This window comes from Poecilia latipinna, unplaced genomic scaffold (assembly GCF_001443285.1).
Source record: "Poecilia latipinna isolate Pla-1442-1.1 unplaced genomic scaffold, P_latipinna-1.0 Scaffold142, whole genome shotgun sequence".
Taxonomy (NCBI): domain Eukaryota; kingdom Metazoa; phylum Chordata; class Actinopteri; order Cyprinodontiformes; family Poeciliidae; genus Poecilia; species Poecilia latipinna.
In genome coordinates, this window is record NW_015112758.1 from 293,716 (window position 1) to 313,447 (window position 19,732).

Consider the following 19,732-nt stretch of genomic DNA (forward strand, 5'->3'; position numbering starts at 1 on the left):
TTAGGTAACTTTATGGCTCCACAAACACAAATCCAGCTTTCCAAATTGCTTCTTTAGGACACCAGTCACATAAAAAAGTGTGATCTGTGTCACTAGGCTGCATATTTTCAAACTTAATATTTACTGATACGCTTATTGAACAAAGAAAGAACAAAGACAATAGTAACACTAACAATTCAACAGTACAGGCAGTTTGGGACGTTTCAAACATTAAAACATTAAAACATTTAGCCATTTGTCCCACAAAAGCTGGGCTAGCTCGTTTGTTTTGGATCTATTTACCCAGAATTCCCTGCTTTTGGAGCGGTCACTGGTCCGCTTGGCGTTCACATTCAAACCAAACCAGAGTTCACTTCAACTGAACCAGACCGAGGTTTGGAGGACCAGAGGTCAGAGGTCAATTAGCATTCACACAAACCAACCGGACCAGACTTTCTAGGCAAACGGACTGGAGTTGGATTGAGCTGAACAGATGTGGTGTGAATCAACCATTAGTGTTTTTATTTGTGGAAATTCAATGCAAATATTGCAGGAATTAGAAAAATTGTTAAAACTTGCATTTGCTGGATTAATCAGTGAATCATTCAGGATTTGAGTGTAATTTTTAATTTTATATTCGCAGTTTGTAGGTGAGAAGATAAAGGTTTCATGTATTCCCTTGTTGAATATTAATCAATCAAACAGTTAAATGTCATTATTATCAGTTTATAAATTAACAATTGATGATGATGGGATTTCTTGTGACTCCATCAGTCATAATGACAAACAGCAGAACCTCTAGCGCCCCCTGTGGGAATTAGTGAGGCGATTATCCGTCTCCTTCCTTCAGGTTGTTGAATATCCTGGCAGATTGATACTTGGACTGGTCCGTTTCTCCTCCATGTGAATGCTATGTGAAGCATGCGGCCAGCGGCTCCGGCTGGAGAACAGAACCTGTTTTCTTTCTTCTCTTATCAGGACTGGAGCGTCGGGGAAAGCAGTCTGGTTTCCGTGCTTTTAGCCGCCATATTGTTTGGGTTTTTATGGCTGATTGATTGGGTTCGCCGGCAGGAAGACGGGAAGCCGAGCTGAAAGTTCTGCATTGTTACACAGCCTGGATGCCGATGTTTTCTCTTCATCAGATGTTTGAAATCAGACCATAATGCTCCTCCAGCCTGTCCGGACCTGCAAACAGCAGCTGTGGTCCTGCTCTCCACGATGGATTATTAATATTTTTGGCAGTGATGTTTGTTCTGGAAGCGCAGCGCAGCGCTGATTAATTGGAGAGAAAGATTGAATCAGAACATCTGGTACCAGAGGTCAGGAGGAAACTCCTCATGCATCAGGAAAACAGGGAGTCTGTCTGTTTAATTAACCTGAGGTTCAGTGAAGATGCATCCATAAGAACGAGACCAACGAGCCAAAAATGGATCTAAATGCTGCAGAGTCGGTGCTGCAGCCTCACAACTATCTAGGTTTAAATTTACTTTTTTTTCCTTATGATCGTTTATCTTCTATGGTGATTCACTGGTGTAAACATGATGTGAAACACATGAATCATTCAAACTATAAAAGACAAAAACAAATTAAACAAAGAATGCACCAAGAACTGGAAGTATAAAACAGAAATCCTCCAGACCACCAGGGGGAGTCGACCACCAAATCAAACGAGACCAGACTCCCAGTAAAGACAGGATGTCCAGAAGAAATCTGGACAAGGACTGATCAATATGGCTGCAAAGCTGTTCATTGATTATTATTGATTAGTTTTATTGATTAGTTTTAAATATCTGAAATGTTGGCAAACTGATGATGCGTTTCCTGTTTTCTCCGTTTCCTCTCAGGCCGTGTTTTTATATTAATCTGTTATGAGGCGCAGTGGTAAACCTGAAAATGTTTACCACAGGCTGTTGCTAGGCACCCAAAGCGTGAATGAAGCCTTTCCTCTGCTTACATCCCCCAGAATGCTTTGCGGTTCTGGATTGGAGTTCACTGAAATTATTCAATATTGTGTCAGACATATTATCTATTGATGCTGATCACATATCAGCCCAGATATTGAAATTTGTGCTGATTTATCGGCGTATTCCTGAATATTACAGACTCTAGTCTCCCCCTGGTGGGTGGGAGGGGTTTTACACTCGCTGATGTTTTTGCTATTTGCAGCATTTTGTCTTCAATCTCCTGAAGTCGAAGCATTTTCATTTGCATTAGTTGTTTTGTTTGCATCATTCATGTGTCTGCTGCACGTTTTCACCTGGCGAACGTTGTAATTTTAACCAGCTAGTAAAAACCAGTGACCCATGTTGGGTAACTGGTGCATGAACTGTGACCTGTGTGAGGTTCTGTCCAACCACCGACCAGAGGACACAGGAACCAGTTGTTGGCCAGTTAAAGGACAGTTCCAATGCGTCATTGCAGTGACTTCAGTAATAATCACAAACCTTCAGGTACAGCTGGAGGACGCCATATGTGACCTCCTGACCCCTGATTCGCCGCACCTCTCGGTTAAACCTGCTGTTCTTAACGAATGAATCAGCTGCCGGTAGTCTGACTCTCGGCTGTAAAATGACTGCTGAAGCAGGACAGGACCTTCACTACAGGTGTGGACCCAAAGAACAGTAGAACCGGCTGTCTGTCGGTTCAGGACTGCTGAGTCCGGCTCCGGTTTCCAGAACCAAGATGCCACAAAAACGCAGTTTAGACCCATTTAATGAATTAAATGAATAAAAATACCAAACAGCTTGGATTTAAGGATGGCTGAAATGAACGAAAAGTTGATCACCATTTTTTTTAATCTTTGCTCCAAACTGTAAACCTGCAGGTTCTGTTGGGAACGTTTGGACCAATCAGATGTTTAAGGGCTTCAAGTAGAAAAATATACTTAAAAAAACTGGGATTATTATAAAAAAGCATCTCTTCTCATAAATTTACCCAGAACATTCCTGGAAGTGTCTTGATGGTTTATTTATTTCAGTCTTTCTGCTTTAATGGCTTTTACCGAATCAATGCAGATCTCTGGAAACAAACTGGAGCTGACTGGTGCTGTAAACACATCCCAGTAAGGCAGCGGCCATCATGGCCGAAACGAAGATAAAAGAGAAACAAATGCAAACACGCACAAGAGCTCCTCGTGTAGGGACGTAAATCACTCCCTCAGACACGGGGAACAGTGTTTGGACTCCGTCGCTTTCATGCCCTCTGCTCCATTACGCTCAATAAATATGAGGCTTTCCAAAAGTTTCCCTTCAGGGACGCAGAGAAGCCATAAGTTTCCCACAGACCGATCTGCTCTGGAGGAAAAGCGCCGTTTAAAGAGGCAGGAACTGACGGATGGCGAAACGCGATCTGGACAACTGAGATTACATGTAGAAGCCTTAAGACTCCTAAAGCAGTGATTGCCAGAGATGGCCTGGTCACACAGACACTTACTTTCAGCACTGCGTCGGGTTCTGATGATATAAGAATTGGCGCTGGTACAGTCAGCCGTGACGGGCCCAGAGGAGCCTCTGGTACCAGTTACACTTCACAAATAGAATTTACACACCGAATACTTGAGCTGGGCCTTGCCAGATGCAAAGATCTGGATAAACATGAAAGCTCTCAGGGCAGCGATGTGTTTGTGCTGCCAGAGTTCAGATCCAGGAAGGATTTTTTAGCCTCCTGGCATCGCTCTCCTGTCCTCAGTGAAACCAGCTAACCTGCACGCTAACCGTTTCTCTGCTCACAGCAAAGCTCTGCGGCATTAACTAACTAATGAGTCAGTTTATCATCGATGTGTTACAGGTTTCTGGAACAAAGCACATCATGAGCAGAGGGCTTTATACGTATTTAGACCTGCAGAATGACATAAATCCCATTAGCCGGCTGTATCTGGAGTGTGTTAGCGGCTAACAGGAAGCTTGCTTCATGTGAGGCTGAACACGGCTGACACGGACGTTTGTCTACAGGAAATGGGGCCTTGTTTAACACTGTTAACATAAGTATGTATGGTATGGAGCAACACAATTATCCCTTATTATATTACACTCATTTGAATACAGCCGATAAGCATCAGCGTGCGTTCCTCCTCCCAACGCACCACAGCGCCGGGACAAAGGCCCTGTGTGGTTTCATCTGGACACATTCTCTGTAATTTACTTTCTTTGGCTTCATGGCTGTAATGTATATTAATAAACCCCAACATATTTAATGGGAGTAATAAATGAGGAGCCTAAAATGGCGTCCGTTTGCTGGTACTTGGAGCATAAAGCTAACATGCTAACGCTTTCTGATTGACTGGAGTCTAAACAGTTTTATAGCTAATGGAAGTTTTACTTATGTTAAATGTAAAATTGGAAGTAGTATTGTCTAGCTGTAAATATTTTCTTTATTTACTCCTGGTTGTATAGAAACGCAACCTTATCAGCATTTGGAGCATGAAGCTAACATGCTAACTCTGTCTAAATGACTGTAGCCTAAGTACAGTCTATAGCTGTAGCTAAAGGAAGTTTTACTACTGAAAACGAAACATTTTAGGACGTCTTTCCTGTTATTCTGCAAAACATCAGACATTTTCAAGCAGAAACCAGAAAAAAATTGTCAATTTTTAAGCCGATAGCTTCCAAGACGTTGAAAACGCTCCATGAGCAGCGAGCCAGTGAAACCTTGGTCTGATCATCACAGAATCTCATAACTTCTTTTCCTCATTAAATCTATTTTCCAATAACTTGAAGATCAGACGTTTACCTCTGAAGCTGCTGAGGGGTCGTCCTCAGAGCCATGCTGCTGCCATGAATCATGAGTTGGTCATGGGTGACTCACATGCTTCAATTTAAATCTGATTGACTGTGTCTACCAACAGATTTCTCAGATTAGATTAGCTGAAGGTTTTATTCTGGAGTCTTTTTCACACTTTGGTTTCCTCCGGTTTGGTCGCGGTTCAGCCGCTCTGGGTTTGATCCTGGTTAAATGGTCCAAGATACCAAAATGCTTCTCTACATAAAAAACAGGAACAACATTTACATTTTAAGAGAGTTAAACCTCCGAAATAATTTAGTAAATATTGAATAAATGTATTATTGATTTAAAATTTTACTTTTTTTTTTTTTTTTTGCAAAAATACATAGTAAATTGTTGTTGTGCTTAGTTTGTATTTTCTTTCATTAATTTAGGCAAAAACATCCTTATAATACACTAATAATAAACATTCATTAAGTTTTAAGTCAGTGAACCAATCAGGGGGTTGAATTAACCAAATATTTTCTGGCATTTTTCTAAACATTGATGGAAAACTTTGAAGTAATTTTGACAGTTTACTCCCCCTGGTGGTCTGGAGCACTTTCATTCTCTGGAATGAGTTTAGTTGCAGAATTTTTCTGTTGCATTTGTGCTGTTTATTGCAAGTTTTTCAGAAATTTTCTGGGCTTTGTGGCGTCGTTTGTGTAGATTTGGTTTTTTTTCTGTGTTTTGGGTCAGTTGGTTGCAGTTGGGTCTTGGACTCAGGCTGGTTGTGTTCAACCCCCTGTTTGCCATCGTGGATTCTGTTATAGAAAACTCAGAAAAGCTGAAATGTTTGATGACAGGAACAAAGAACTGTTAGTGATGAGTGATTGGCTGAATGTTGACATAAATACAAACTATTTACAGTTCCAGTAACCTTCATGTTTTCCTTAAGCGTTGCTTCAGTCCCAGCTGCTGCTTGGTTTTCCTGGTTCTGCTCCAGTTTCTTCTCTTTGTTTCATGTGGATTTCTTAGATTTCTCTGCTTCAGGGAGACGTTTAGTTTGTCAAAACAACTCCTAGTTCTGTTGTCTCTGCTTTTTGTCCCGTCACCTCAGCCTGGATCCTGTTGTCTTGCAGGCGTGTAAGCAGATACTGTAAATATTTTGTCGGTATCTCGGCCTGTGATGGTTTGCTTTCTGCAGGTGGATGGGCTGTCAGCGGCGCGCCGTGCAAACATGGAAACACAGAGCAGACCTGCTGAGTCCGCTGCGATAAGAGCCGACTTATTCAGGAATAACTTTAAGATGGACGTAAATACTGCGTCCATTCCACATGCATGCCATCATCTGCTGATCAGAGCTCATGATGGAAGGAGACGATGTTTCCTCGTCTCAAACCGAAGCGCAGCGGCTCCTCCAGCAGAAACAGAATGTGATTAGGGTCATTTCCTGTTTAGAGAGAGTATTCCTGTAATCCAGACGGAGGAGCAGCCATGAAGACACACAGAAGTGACTCACGTGTTTCTGTGTGGTGGTTTTCCTGCTGCTATAGCTTCACCTGCTGCCCGTTTCCACCTGGTTTCCTTTGAGCGCTGCTGATCCATAACACTGATCAACTCTTAAAGGTTTCCTTTGGATCACCGTTTAACGTTGGACAGATGTGCTGCTGGACGGTTATTTCAGGGGGTTTTATTAGTGATGCTTTCAATGTTTGAAGTTTGGTGACAAACATCAGATAAAACTTTTTTTTCTCATGTCGTCCAAGCTGCATCTACGTTTAGCTAAAGGTGAAGCTGCTTGAACTTATATCTTCAATAAATCAGTAAAACTTTTATTTGGCTTAAAAGTTCACTGTAATTTACTTGATGATGAAAACCTCAGTGCCTCAGAAAACATGAGTATTCAGAAAGTTGAGTGGAAGGAAACAGTGAATCACCAAGAAGGATAACATGGTTGACATTAGCACTTTAGCATAAGCTTCTGCTATACACCGTATTGGGCTAGTCCTTTAGCATTAGCTAATGTTTATAGCAGAACTAATGTGTATGATTTGTGCTTTAGTCTTAGCACCTGGTGGACACCTCTCTGTCTGCTGGACGGTTTTCAGACTTCATCCCATCTCAGCAGGAATGCGCCGCAGCAGCACTAAGCAGATGCGTCGCTTTCTGCAGCCGTGCGTTCATGCAACGACGTGATTAGTGTCGGATAGAGGAGATGAGAGCAGGCCTGGGGAAAGCTGCAGGTCCGTCCTGCTGGAGTCATAAAAACGGTTTTAAAGGAGCATCAAACCGTCGACTCCTCTCAGCCGCCGCTGATAAAACCTCCAACTGCTGGAAATGAAGTTTGCAGGATTTTTTTCTTCCAGTGTTTGATGGGAAGGAAACATCCTGTTTGCATGGATCCTCATCAGGATGGATCCCATCTTTTTCTATCATTTCAGTCCCGGTTAAAAGCCATTATCGTTGAGTTCTTCCTGTTTATGGCGGCGCTGAGCTCATGGGACGACCTGGACCGCAGCCGGGTGCTAATCGGATCAACTGGGCCATCATGAGGCCTTCTGGCTCAGTATCATGTAGGTCTGTTAGAAAAAACACGAAGGAGATGGAAAACCGGAAGAAAGAAAATAAACAGGAAGAGAAAAACTGACAGAAAATGAAAACATCAAAGCTGCTTTTTGACCACCGGAGGGCGCCAGACATTTAAAGACACATCAACGCATTTTGGCGCCAAAGTATAAGACAAACATTTTTATCTGTATTCATTTGTTATCAGTGATGTTGACTGTTACTGACCAGAAGTTTACATACACTTAACATAAAGACACAGCCACCTTTGTTCCCTCAATCTGAAGTGAAATCAGAACAAATTTCTCTTGTTTTTAGTTTGCTAGAATCACCAGAATTAATCCTATTTTCATTTTTTAAGATTTGTTTTTTAACTTTATTTGATTATCAGAAATGATTGGATGATTGGGTCAAACCTTTACCAGAAGATTCTCCCAGTTTGCTGGAGTTCTGGTCCATTCCTCCTGACAGAACCGCTGGAACTGGGTTAATGTTCCTCACAGCCTCTCCACCGGACGGAGACCGAGGCTTTGTGACGACTGTCACCTGTCTGGGTCAGAGTTTGGGCTTTTGTCCATCTGTGCCCAAGATTTTACTTCCCATTATTTCATCATGATGCTGTCAAGTTTATGAAGTGCACCAGGAAAACATCCCCACAGCATGATGCTGCCGCCACCATACGTCACAGTGAGGATAGTTCCTTCCTCTGATTGTAACGATGGTCGTTACATCAACCATCAGACCAGGACGTCTCTAAAAACAAAGGTCTAGGTCCAGTTGTCCAGTCTGGATGTTTCTATCAGTAACGGCTTCTTCCTCGCTGAGCGGCCTTTCAGCTCATGTTTCTGCTGGACTCGCTCCGATTCAGTCCAGTTTACTTATACAGAACCAATCAATAACAAATGTCCTCTAAAGACACTTAGTCACGTCAATTCAATCACCCAACCGTTCCAACTGATCCTAGTCATCAGGCATTTTGCTCGATTAATTATTGACCAGCATCTTCACAGGGTCTTGGTCTTTAGTTCTGGAAACGATTTGGACATTTTGGACCAGAACCGTCTCGTTCCCGAGCGGTACGATGGTCAAACGTTCCCATCATGTCTGTACCTGACCAGAGGACAAGACTGGACCAGACCCGACTGGAGTGGACCGGACTGGACTGGACCGGACCGGACTGGAGCAGCTGGTTCGTCTGATTTCCTTTGACTTTCCCATTGGGTCGAACCAGAACCTGAAGCAGTAAAAGACTTTCAGTTCAACCCAAACATCAGTTAAAGTTTTTTTTGATCAATCAGAAGCTAAAAGTTTTGAAGTCATGCAGCCTGATTCTGACCAAATGTAAGTGAACTTCTGAATCTGAAGAAAGTCAGATTAAAATGTTGCTGCTTTACCAAATAGAAGTAAGTTTAGTGATTCTGACCTGAAATGAGATGTTTGATGAACGGCAGACATTTTGAACCCTCTGCTTGTTTCTCATTGGTCTGATCGCAGAGGAGGATCTGACCAATGGGCTTTCTGTTTGTTTCCAGGTGTCGTCTTCTTGTGTTCCAGCTACAAACTACGAGCTGGTGAGTCTGAACTTTGACTGTTCCTCATTTTGTTGATGTTTTGTGTTGCTAAAGCATGAATTCAGCCTGAGTGTAACGCGGCGTCAGTAGGAGAGGAGGCAGTGAGGAGGACTCGGGCTGCGTTGCCTTTTTTGGTATGGCTTTAAGAAGCCGTGTTGGGCTTGGATGGGATTCCTCACATGTTGTGTGTTTAAGTGGTTTTGGGTGCCTGACAAACCAAAGCAAATATCCCCTGCACTTTACTGCCCTTACAGAAAAAACGTCTGGGTTTTCTTTCAATAAAAGCTGCCATAATTAATCAGGAACATGTTGTTATCCTCACAGATGCTTTTTGCTCGAGATGTTTTCTGCATGAAGACATCTGGTTGAGATGTGCACAGGGAGGCGGGGGTGAAATTCACTTCTACCTTTCTGAGCTCACTCTCCCACAACCAAACCGGCAATATTCTCTGTTCATCATGGATACTGAAGGAAACGGGAACCATAAACCGCTCTGCCAGGAATCTGCTGACTAATCATAACGTTTTGTCCCTAAACTTGATAAAACTGATGGGCAACCCTCAAGTCATTTACACACCAAACCAGAACAGGAACGTTTGTAGGAAACTGGTGTTTCATCACAGTTAAATAGTTTTACAAACCCCAAACAGAGACTACGGACCAATCCAAGCCCGGTCATTTTCATCCAAACTGAAAGTCGTTGCTTGACCTTAGACTTGTGTTTTAGTGCTGAAACCCAACAAAGATTAAGTTCTCATCCCTAAATCTTCCCATAAATCTGCTGCCTAACGCTAATGACGCTGTTTAGTGATGACTAAACCGGACCCAAGCGCTTTCTGGGCCAAAACTTAACAACTGCCTCTGTGGTCTAAACCCAACCGTGAAACCGTTGTCTCACCAGGAAGCATTTCTAACTCCAAACAAGTTTTTCTTTATGCCAAAACATAAGCAGCTGCTTCATCATTAATGTGTTTCTGCATTTATTGTCACTTGTTTTGTGTAAATCCTAACCAGGAGGGCATTGACAAATTAGTTACCAGGAAATTGTTGCCTGATCCTAACCTTTCATATTTAATGTCTGAACCTGACCTGCATGTTTTATTTCCTAAATTACCCGTAAAACAGATTCCTGAATAATGGAAGACCTGACCTGTTGCCAGTTTGACTAATCCTAACCAGACACCTTTAGTTCTTCAATCTCTGCTGGACTTGGTTGCTCTTCACTAGCAGCCATGTTACACTGGCTGGGCCAGCTGTGGTCCCCAGATTTAACCAGAAAACCAACCGGATGTCCGATGCATCTTACAAAGACCCAGTTAAACCAACCAAAACTCTGCGGCTAACCGAGCAGGTTAGTCCTTAAACCAACCAGAAACTTCCAGAACCAGGACCAGGACGGGTCAAACAGAACCTGGACGGGTCGAACAGAACCTGGACGTGTTACATGTAGTCTGGATGATGAGAACAGCTGGGAATTTCTCAGTTTGGTGTTTTTCTGCGTAATGTAGATGAGTCAGACATTCCTGGTGCTTTTACAGTATCTGTCACTTCCCAGCATGCAACAGGAGCTGGATGACGCGCTGCGTCTCCACGGCGTTCCCACCGCTCCTTGTTTGGCAGATTCCTGCTCTCGCTGCCGGAGCAGAGATGATTTAGTGATGCGTTCAGGTGCCGTCTGACTACAGCCGCCATATTTTACCTTCCTGAAGGGAAAATATTGGCAGGGAATGCGATTCTTTTCTCCTCTAAATCCTCAAAATTCCAGGGATTTGGATGAGCTACATCTGGACACAAAATAACTTTAATATCAGAAGATTCAGATTCAGCTGATCATAAAAGAAATTAAATATGTTCTCAGTTTTTTTCTTGCGTTAGCCACAAAAGTTATTTATCCGCAGCGTTTTCCAGGTCATCCTGATCCCAGCAGTATTCGCAGCAGCCATGGTGGGAATTCCTACCATCCTGGAAAAAAATAAAACCTGACATTTAGAATGACTTTAAAACCAACCACAAGCCAGCAGTCCTGCTTTAAAGACGGGGAGATTACAAATGAATCTTCAGAAGAGAATCTGGGCCGTCGTGTTGAAGGGTGGCGCTAAAACGAAGACCAGCAGGAATGATGTGGTGTCAGTGTTGCACTCTGACGCTCAAGACGAGACCAGGAAAGAATAATCTGGTTCTGGTTCTGGAATCTTCTTCCTGGATTTGGGCTTTTACACTTCATTACATTCATTACATGAAGAGAATGCCACAATGGTGGTTCATAAATACCACAGATGTTGGTTGATACTTTTCCTTCTCACACTGAGGATACTAACAGAAGCGCTCTGCCGCCATCTGGTGGTCAGAATGTGAAGTACAGCTGGTTCAAGGAAGTAGAACATTAACAATAGATATATTTATTAATACTTCTACATCTGATATGTCAGAATAGTAAACATGTCACCAAAATGATAAGTTATCTCTAAGTTTAGGTATGCAGCTTTTTTGCGACACTAGGCAGCTAAGAAATGGAAATGAATAGTAAAATGTATTTTTGTAGAAATAGTAAATTCTGTGCATTTACTTCCATTATTAAACTTAGAATCAAATCATTACTTTAAATGAATAAATATATAGTTACAGAACATACTGTAATAACAGAGTAATAACTAGAGATGTTTACTCAACTTTCAGGCTGGAGCTAACGATTATTTTACTAATTAATTATTCTGATGACTAATCAGAATAATCATTTAACCTCTTCAACTTATTTTATACAATATTAGAAATGCATTCAAATATGCAAGTTAACTAATAATTTCATTCTTTTAAATCAGATAATCAAAAATTTCTTGCCAAAAATGCAACAACAGAATTCCTTCTGCAGCTAGAACCAGAACCAAAACCAGAACCGGAACAGAGAACAGGTCCGTTTAGGATCTGCAGTCAGATGTTCTGGTTCTGATTAAATTAACCCAAAAGTTTAAAGAGATGAGAATCATTTCTACTGCCTGGAAAACAGAGGAAAGTTTAGAAAGTCAGAGATTTCTGGAAAAGAAAAGAGGGAAGGAAAACATCTGTTCTTCCAGATTTATTCCCCATCGCAACAGAGGTCTTCTTTCCTTCTTTCTTTCTTTCTTTCTTTCTTTCTTTCTCTTTCTTTCTTTCTTTCCTTCTTTCTTTATTTTTCTTTTTCCTGTCCTTTCCTCTCTTTTCATCCTTCCTTGTTTGTTTCCTCTCTTCCTTCGGTCCCTTTTCTTGTCTTCTGTTCTCTACTTACTTTGTCTCATTCTGTTCTTCCTTTCTTCCTTCCTTGCTGCCTTTCTTTTTCCTTTCTTTCTCTTTACACTTCCTTCCTACCTGTCGTCCTTTCTTTTCCTTTTGTCCTTTGTTCTTTCCTTCCCTCCTCTTTTTTCTGACCTCTCCTTTTCTTGTTTTCTCCCTTCCTTGTTTCCTTGCTTCTTCTCTTCCCTCTATCCTTCTTTCATCCCTTCTTTTCTTGTCCTTTCCCTCTCTCTTTCCAGCTGTAGTACCTTTTGCTGTATCTCCCTGCTGAACTTCGTTTCTAAATAGAAGAACAGGGAATTCTGGGAAGTTGAGTCTGTTGAGTTTTTCCCTGCAGTGTTTGAACCAAACACTTTAATCAGAGAATTAAAGTGAATCTAGTTTAAAATCAGTGAAGCTTTTCTGTTGCTTAATTTTGGAAACATTTACAACCTGTTTGGTTTTTTAACGCTTTGTGTCCCGCGCTGCCTCTGAAGCAAACATGCAGTTCCTTCATCTCTCCAGCAGAGGGCGCAGCCTGCCTCTCTGGTTTCCTGTTTACCTCCAGCACCAGACTGGTTATGGAGTTTCTTTTTCTTCCTGCAGTTTTAAATATCTGGAGACCCGCCCAACAGATTTGTTGCCATGGTTACAGGATGCTGTCACTTTAAACACATTTTAGTTCATTAAGTGGCCAAAAAAATAGGATTTGACATGAAAGGGGTTTAAAAGATGGACTGTGCTGGGTTGGGGCGCAATATGGAGGCGGTGCGCTTGGCTCATTAAGCAGATTATTACTGTAAAAATCTGTTTAGTATGAACACAAACATAAACATTCAGGTCATATGTTTCTCATATTTCCCATTAGCATTTCAGGATGACTGCCATTTTTCAAGATGGCCACCGTTTTTCAGCCTTTTAAACCAATTATCAAAATAAAATGTCATATAATAAGAAATGTGTGAAAGTAAAACAAACCAGAGGGAATAATTATCCAAACATTGTTTACTCAGAACTATAAACATCATAAAAAGTTTATTTATCTCTGCAATGCGAATAATAAATTCAGCTTAATGTTGTGGGGAACGCCATTTCTAGGAATGCACATGGAAAGTTCAGTGGAAGGAAAAAGTGTTACCTGCATCACAGCAGCTCAAGAATCCTTCCAGCAGGAAGTGAAGTTGGTTTCCTCCTCAGAAGCTTTTATTGTCTATCAGAGTTTATCTGAACGTTTTGGTCCGGTCTGGCGGTTTGAATCTCCCAGTTCAGTTCTGGAAACTCGGAGCAGAACCGGGTCAGCCAGACAGAGATGTTTCTGTTCTCAGCCGTTTCCATCAGAGGAGATAAAAACCCAAGTTTTCTTGGCTGAGTCGTTATTTTTAGTGTCTGACATGAGAAGCTGACGCTCAGCTGACTCGGCTTACGGCCGCGGTGCGACTCCAGAGAACCGGACGGGCCGTTGAAGGAGCAGCCACATATTAGGGGCTGTGCTTCTGATTTCTGCTCTGCTGCAGTAAAAATCACATTTTTCACAATTTTCTGATTTAAAATCGGCTTCAGAACCAGATATAGAGCAACTTGTTTTAACTTGTTTTAACCAGAAACTAAAATCAGTTTTAAAGTGAAAATCAGTCGACTCAGGGGTTTGGATAAATACGACCAACTGGATCGGACCAGACTGGACTGGATCAGACCGAACTGGACCAGACGAGTCCAGTCCGGAACGGACTGGATTCGTTCCGGACTGGACCGGAACGGACTAGATCCGTTCCAGTTCAGTCCGGTCTGGACTGAACTGGACTGCCAGCACCTGCTGGACTGCCAGCAGGTGCAAACAGAAGATGGCGCCCTCGGATCTGAACAGTTTCCACATCATCTGTCATTATAATGAAGCAAATCAGTGGAGAATCTATTTAAAATAAATAAAATTATGTCTTTATTATAACTTTATTCTGCAGAGAATCAGAATTTCTAGTATTAGTGATAATTAATCAAGTCAAAATGATCAAAATCAATTTTAGTCTGCTTAATTTTTTGTAAAATTATATTTTGAATACAGTAATTATTTAAAAAATGTTTTATTTAAAAAGCGCCAGGCTAACGCCAGATAATTTAAGTTGCAAGATTTCATGCAGAAACCTATTTTTGCTTAAATTTAACCTGTGGAACCTTAAACTTGTTTAAATCAAATGTTTTTTGTTTAAGTCGTCTTTTCCTTTGTCATTCGAATAATTTAAACAGAATCTTGAGACTGCACAGAAAACTCATTTCTGAATCAAGTCACTGAAATATTTATGTCTTTGTAATCAGTGATGTTTCTGTTGAGGACAGGAAGTAACTGTAGCGCTAATGCAAAGTATTAGCGCTAGCGCAGCGTTTTAGCACTAACACAGCGTTTTAACGGTAAGGCAGTGTTTTAGCGCTAACGCAGTGGTTTAGCACTAACATAGCGGTTTAACACTAACGCAGTGTTTTAATGGTAAGGCAGTGTTTTAGCGCTAACGCAGCGGTTTAGCACTAATGCAGCGTTTTAATGGTAAGGCAGTGTTTTAGCGCTAACGCAGCGGTTTAGCACTAATGCAGCGTTTTAATGGTAAGGCAGTGTTTTAACGCTAGTGCAACGTTTTATTCTCATTTGGCTTCATTCTATAAAACGAGGCGTTTCCAGCTTTGAACTCTTCATCGTTTGAACCCGATAAAAGTTGGCTCTGCAATGAGTCATTGAACACGCCGTTCAGTTGGTCGTAACTATGGAGCTAAAGCTAGCATGAACAGGTTGCTATGATCGATAGCATCCCATAATAATCCCCCAACATTACTAATAATCAATATCATCCCTTCACAGACCAGCTTCCTTTCGCTGAGAGACCGGAGTCTCAGGGCTCAGGTCCGAGTCAAGCCTCCAGTTTTTAGTTTTTCTGATTCAAGTCGTTTTCATCGACTGACTGAAACCTAAACTTTCAGATGTTTAAACTAGAATATTCTTAATGATTCAACTCTGAAGACGTGAACTAAAACTTCCTGTGTTTTCCTCCAATTGTGGACCAAACAAAGTTTTTATGCTGTCGGCTCCAACGCGCTGACGCTTCCTCCGGCCATCTGGCTGCAATTACACAAAGAGGAAACGCACGTTGAAGCACCCGGCTGGTCCTGCTGCATAAACACACAACAGGCTGTGTGTGTGTGTGTGTGTGTGTGTGTGTGTGAGATGCCTGTGGCAGCGCGCCGCAGGCTGCATTTAGCGCCGCTAACAGCAGCCCGCTGCGTCCTGCAGGCACAGCGGCTCTCTTTCCAGGACTGAAGGGACGAAGGCCGGCGGTTTCATCTGGGCGTTCGCCGGGTATTCTCGGCCGTTGGGTCAGACTTTAATTTACCCCCTGACTTCTGTCTGTTTATGCTGCGGCTCCCTGCAGAGGCAGGTCATGCTGCGGGCCGACGCAGGCGGCTGCTCTGCTGCCTGCGACACACCAAACATGTTAGAAACTTCCAGAGAATTTACAGATAATCAAGTGGCTGCTGGGGACTCTTCAGATGATTTGGCTGTAAATGTTGGTGAAATGCAAAGAGCAGCTACAAAAATGTAAGGCAACTTCCTGTTTGCGTCCCGGTTGCTGCGGTAACCGTATGACGGTTCCACCACTCCCAATGTTGGACCAAAACAAGCATCTCTTTCTTCGAAGATGACAATATTGCTCAACCAATCACAGCCTCTGTAACAGGCTCCGCCCAGATATAACACCTAGATCTACTGATGTGTGAAATCTATGGAGCTACATTGAGGACAATGTTTGTTTAAAAAAGAAATGTTAAAAAAAATTATACGACACTGAGAAAAAAATTTTGTCTTGAAAATATTTTTTAAAAATTTTTTCAGTTTCAAATTTATTTGACTTCCAATTTTTTGCACTTTTTTCAGTTTTTCAGTTTTTTTTCAGTTTCAAAATGACTTTTTGCAACAAAAAAAGATTATTTAGTTACAAATCTTTTTCATTTTTTGAGTTTTGTTCAGATTCAGATGTTTTTTCAAAGTATTGAAACAATTTTTTTCACTTTTATTTATTTTTTAAAATAAACTTCTTAGCCATAATGTAGCTCCATAATTTATCTAAGGTTAGCAGCTGCTGGCTTTAGCTTCACATCAGATCCGATACTGACATCATGCCATGGTCAGATACAGGTTCTGGTTCTGGTTCTGGATGGCCGAGTTCAGCCCAGAGATGGAAGCTGATTCTGATGGATAATCTAAACCCTGATGACCCGTTTTATTCCAAAAACCCAAAAGTTGGTCAGAATTCAGGCAGCATGATGATCAGGAAGCTTTTCCTCTCTCCCTCCGTCCCCCGTCTCCCTCTCTCTCTTTGTCTATCGCTCTCTCTCTCTCTTGCTCGCCCCTCTCTCTCTGTCCGTTGCTGTATAAGGCCGTGGATCCTCTGGTCTTGGCTGATTTCGGTGGTTTTGTCTCTTTGTGTAAATATTTGTCCAGTTGGGAGATTAAGGAGTCTGACTCACTGAGCGACATCATGGCCGCCGCCGCCGGCTCTTAGATATGAGCTAATGAAAGATTGCTGTAGCTTTCCTGGTTGCTGTAGTTTTTGTAGTTTTCCTGGTTGCTGTAGTTTTTGTAGTTTTTGTGTCTCATGTTGATGATTTTCCGTTTTGTGCTCCTCCTCAGGCTCCGAGCAGCAGCCTCGCTCTCAAGCATGTAGACACCATGGTGAGTCCATACGTGCCTTCGCTGACTCTTTGTTCTTGCTGTCATCCACTCTTTACTTGGATTAGGCCGTCCATGAATCAGTTCTTCTCACGGATCAGTTTGAAGAAACAGATGTAGGAATCATGGAGCTGAGATCTTTACCAGCTTAAATTTTTAAAATTATTTGTATTAACTTTTATTATTTTATATTCATATTATTGTTTTATGACTTTTTTATCTGTTTAATATGTATTCTATATTGTTAAAATCATTATAATAAATTTATTATTTATCATTTACTTTATTATTATTATTCTTTAATGTTTTTTATGGATTTTATTTTTTTCTGTATCATAAGTATCATTTCTTATTATCTATTTATTACTGTTATTGGTTTTCACTATTATAATTATTATTTCGGGCTGCACAGTGGTGCAGTGGGTAGAGCTGTTGCCTTGCAGCAGAAGGTTCTGGGTTCGATTCCCGGCCTGGTCTTTCTGCATGGAGTCTCCATGTTCTCCCTGTGCCTGGTGGGTTCTCTCCGGTTCTCTGACTTCCAAAAACTTGACCTGTCCAGGCGACCTGTGACCCCGCCTCACACCCAAAACGTCAGCTGGAGAGGCAGCAGCTCCTCCTGACCCCACTGGGGACAAGGTGTTAGAAAATGGATGGATTATTGTTTCTGAAACTATTTTTAGTGTTGTCATTAACATGGTTTATATTTTTTATTTTTATTGTATTTATTTTGCTATCAAAATTATCATTGATTATTACTATTATTATTTTTATATTATTACAATTATTTTTCATTATTTTGTTATTTTTTATTTTATTTCTTGCTACTTTTATCAGTTATTTTAGTTTTTATGCATGTTTTTGCTCTAATTTTTAAAAAAATTGTAAATATTTTCTTTATGAGCGTGGAGCAGTGATGTTGCAGGTTAAAGTTTTAGATCGTTGAGGAACATTTTTATTATCGCTAAAGTCTCTGATCCTCGTTACTCCAGAAATGTGCAGCAGATGAACTTCATAATCCGACATCCAAACCTCGACTAGTAAAATCAGGTTATTAGCTGATGAGACAAATAAATCCTGGATCCTGCTGTGATCTGTAGGAGCTCTTCAGCTCTGGGTTTCTCACATCCTGGATCCTCAGACTCTGTTTGGTTTGGACTCGTTTTCCTCTGGCGGTTTCTTTCCAAAGCAGAGTCCCACGGTTTGTCTTTGTTTGTGTGTGTGGTCGCTTTTATCGGCATTTCCGAACTTCGCCCAGACTGGAGCGCCCTCTCAGTTTCTAAACAAGGTTTTCTACTTTTAGCCTCGATCCAAACTGGGAGCAGAAAACACAACTAGAGGTTCTGCTTGTGATGCGTCCTGCAGGGCGGCGGCAGCGAGTTCAGGTCGCTCCACCGCTGACGTCAGGCGGGCGCCGGCTTCGCTTTTGCCTCATGACTCCACCGCTTCGCCTCCTCTCTGCTTCACTTTCCACCTCTGATTCCCAGCAGCTCAGATCCTCAGATTCATGGAGAGAAAACGATGTTGATGTGATCAAACACGCTTCAGTCCCACATGGGGGGGAGCTTTGGAGGCGGGGAGGCTGAGCATCAGGGCAGAGCTGGCTGGAGGGGGAGGGAGGCCGGAGCGCGAGGGGCGGAGGAGTTCTGCTCGGCCCGGCTGGCCTAAAATTAGAACTTTTTTCTACTGGGCTGAGAGGGAAAAGGGAGAGGTCTCCGGAGGAAAGTTCAGTGCTGCGCCGGAGATGAACCGCGGCGGCTCTCTGCGGCGGCGGCTGTCCTCCCTGAGGGGGGCATGGCGCTGGAGCACAGGTCACCTCTTCAGGAAGGTAGGATGCAGCCGGGCCGCGGCTCGGCTCGGCTCGGTTCTCCTCCAACCTCTGGCTCTGTCTCTGATGTGTAATTTGTTGGGCTGGTTGTGAAGTCGGCCTCCAGATGGTTCTCATCTGGTCCCACCTCCTCCGCCTCTCCAGGATTCACGTCTGTCCCGCTGCCGGGCCGGTCGACCTGGAGGCGGATTTAACCGCCACAGCTTCAGGATTTAAGGGAGCCCCGATGGTTTCTGCTGCTTCACGTTTTTACAACCCAGACAGTGAAAGTTTGATTTCCTTTACTTACCCACATGGCTGCACTTTGATTGAAACGTTGTGGCTCATAAAAAGCTCCATTCAGAGGCCAGCAGAGCTGCTCTCCATGCTGGAAGCCTGGGGCTAACGATCGGGTTGCTCTGTGCCTGCCCGGTTCGGCTGCAGCTTTGTGGGAACTGCAGGAGCAAACCCACGCAGTCCGAAGCGCCTAAAAATGCCTGTTTTATGCTGTGGCTCGGACTGCAGGAATGTCCTCATTAGAGCGTATCGCCTGGATCTCCAGATTCCCATGAATCCCCCGGGAGTTTTCCTGTAATCATCAGAATAGAGGAATGCTGCTTTCCTGACGTTCCTCTGCAGAATGTCAGGATCTTCTGGCTGCTTCTCATGGGAAACCTTCTGCTCTACGTGCCTTTATTTAAGAAGACCCGATCGCTATGGAAACAGTGGATCAGGTTCTGGGTAGAGCAGTGGGGTAGTCATGATGTGGGACCAGCAGCTGCTTCTGAGTTACAACAGTTTTGGCAAATAAACGTTGGAGGTAAATATCAGTCTGAGGGGATGTCAGAGTTTTGAAACAGGATGATGTTTCTCTCTTTTTATCGTGAACCTGGTAGCCAAACTGGGAGTTTTATCTGGTTATCTCAGGGAGCGGACTGGTTAGTCGTCATGGTAACCAGCTCCTCATTCGGATCGTTTTTCACTCTGAGATCTTCCTGCTGCTGCAGATGGGTTCAGTTTGCTGGAGGAGCACAGGGGGTTAACCCCACCCCCCCACTCTCCCCTCAGGGTCATCTGACCCCGCCCCCCACGGGGGGGGGGGGGGGGGGGGGGGGCCCCCCTTTCTCTGGGGTCGCGGGGGGCCCAACACACGCC

General features: G+C 42.8%; 1 protein-coding gene across 15 annotated transcripts in view; it reads left to right on the top strand.

The window, feature by feature from the left end:
• The window catches only part of tns1b (tensin 1b), a 140,282-nt gene that overhangs the window by 79,577 nt on the left and 40,973 nt on the right, over positions 1 to 19,732 (top strand). For 12 of the 15 annotated variants that reach the window (XM_015029063.1, XM_015029057.1, XM_015029058.1 and 9 more), the window contains 2 exons: positions 8,778 to 8,816; positions 16,735 to 16,776. In XM_015029063.1, the coding sequence (XP_014884549.1) occupies positions 8,778 to 8,816; positions 16,735 to 16,776 (81 nt within the window). Of the gene's footprint in view, positions 1 to 8,777; positions 8,817 to 16,734; positions 16,777 to 18,322; positions 18,599 to 19,732 lie in introns of those variants that run through there. The other 3 variants (XM_015029062.1, XM_015029068.1, XM_015029069.1) reach the window with 2 other exon arrangements.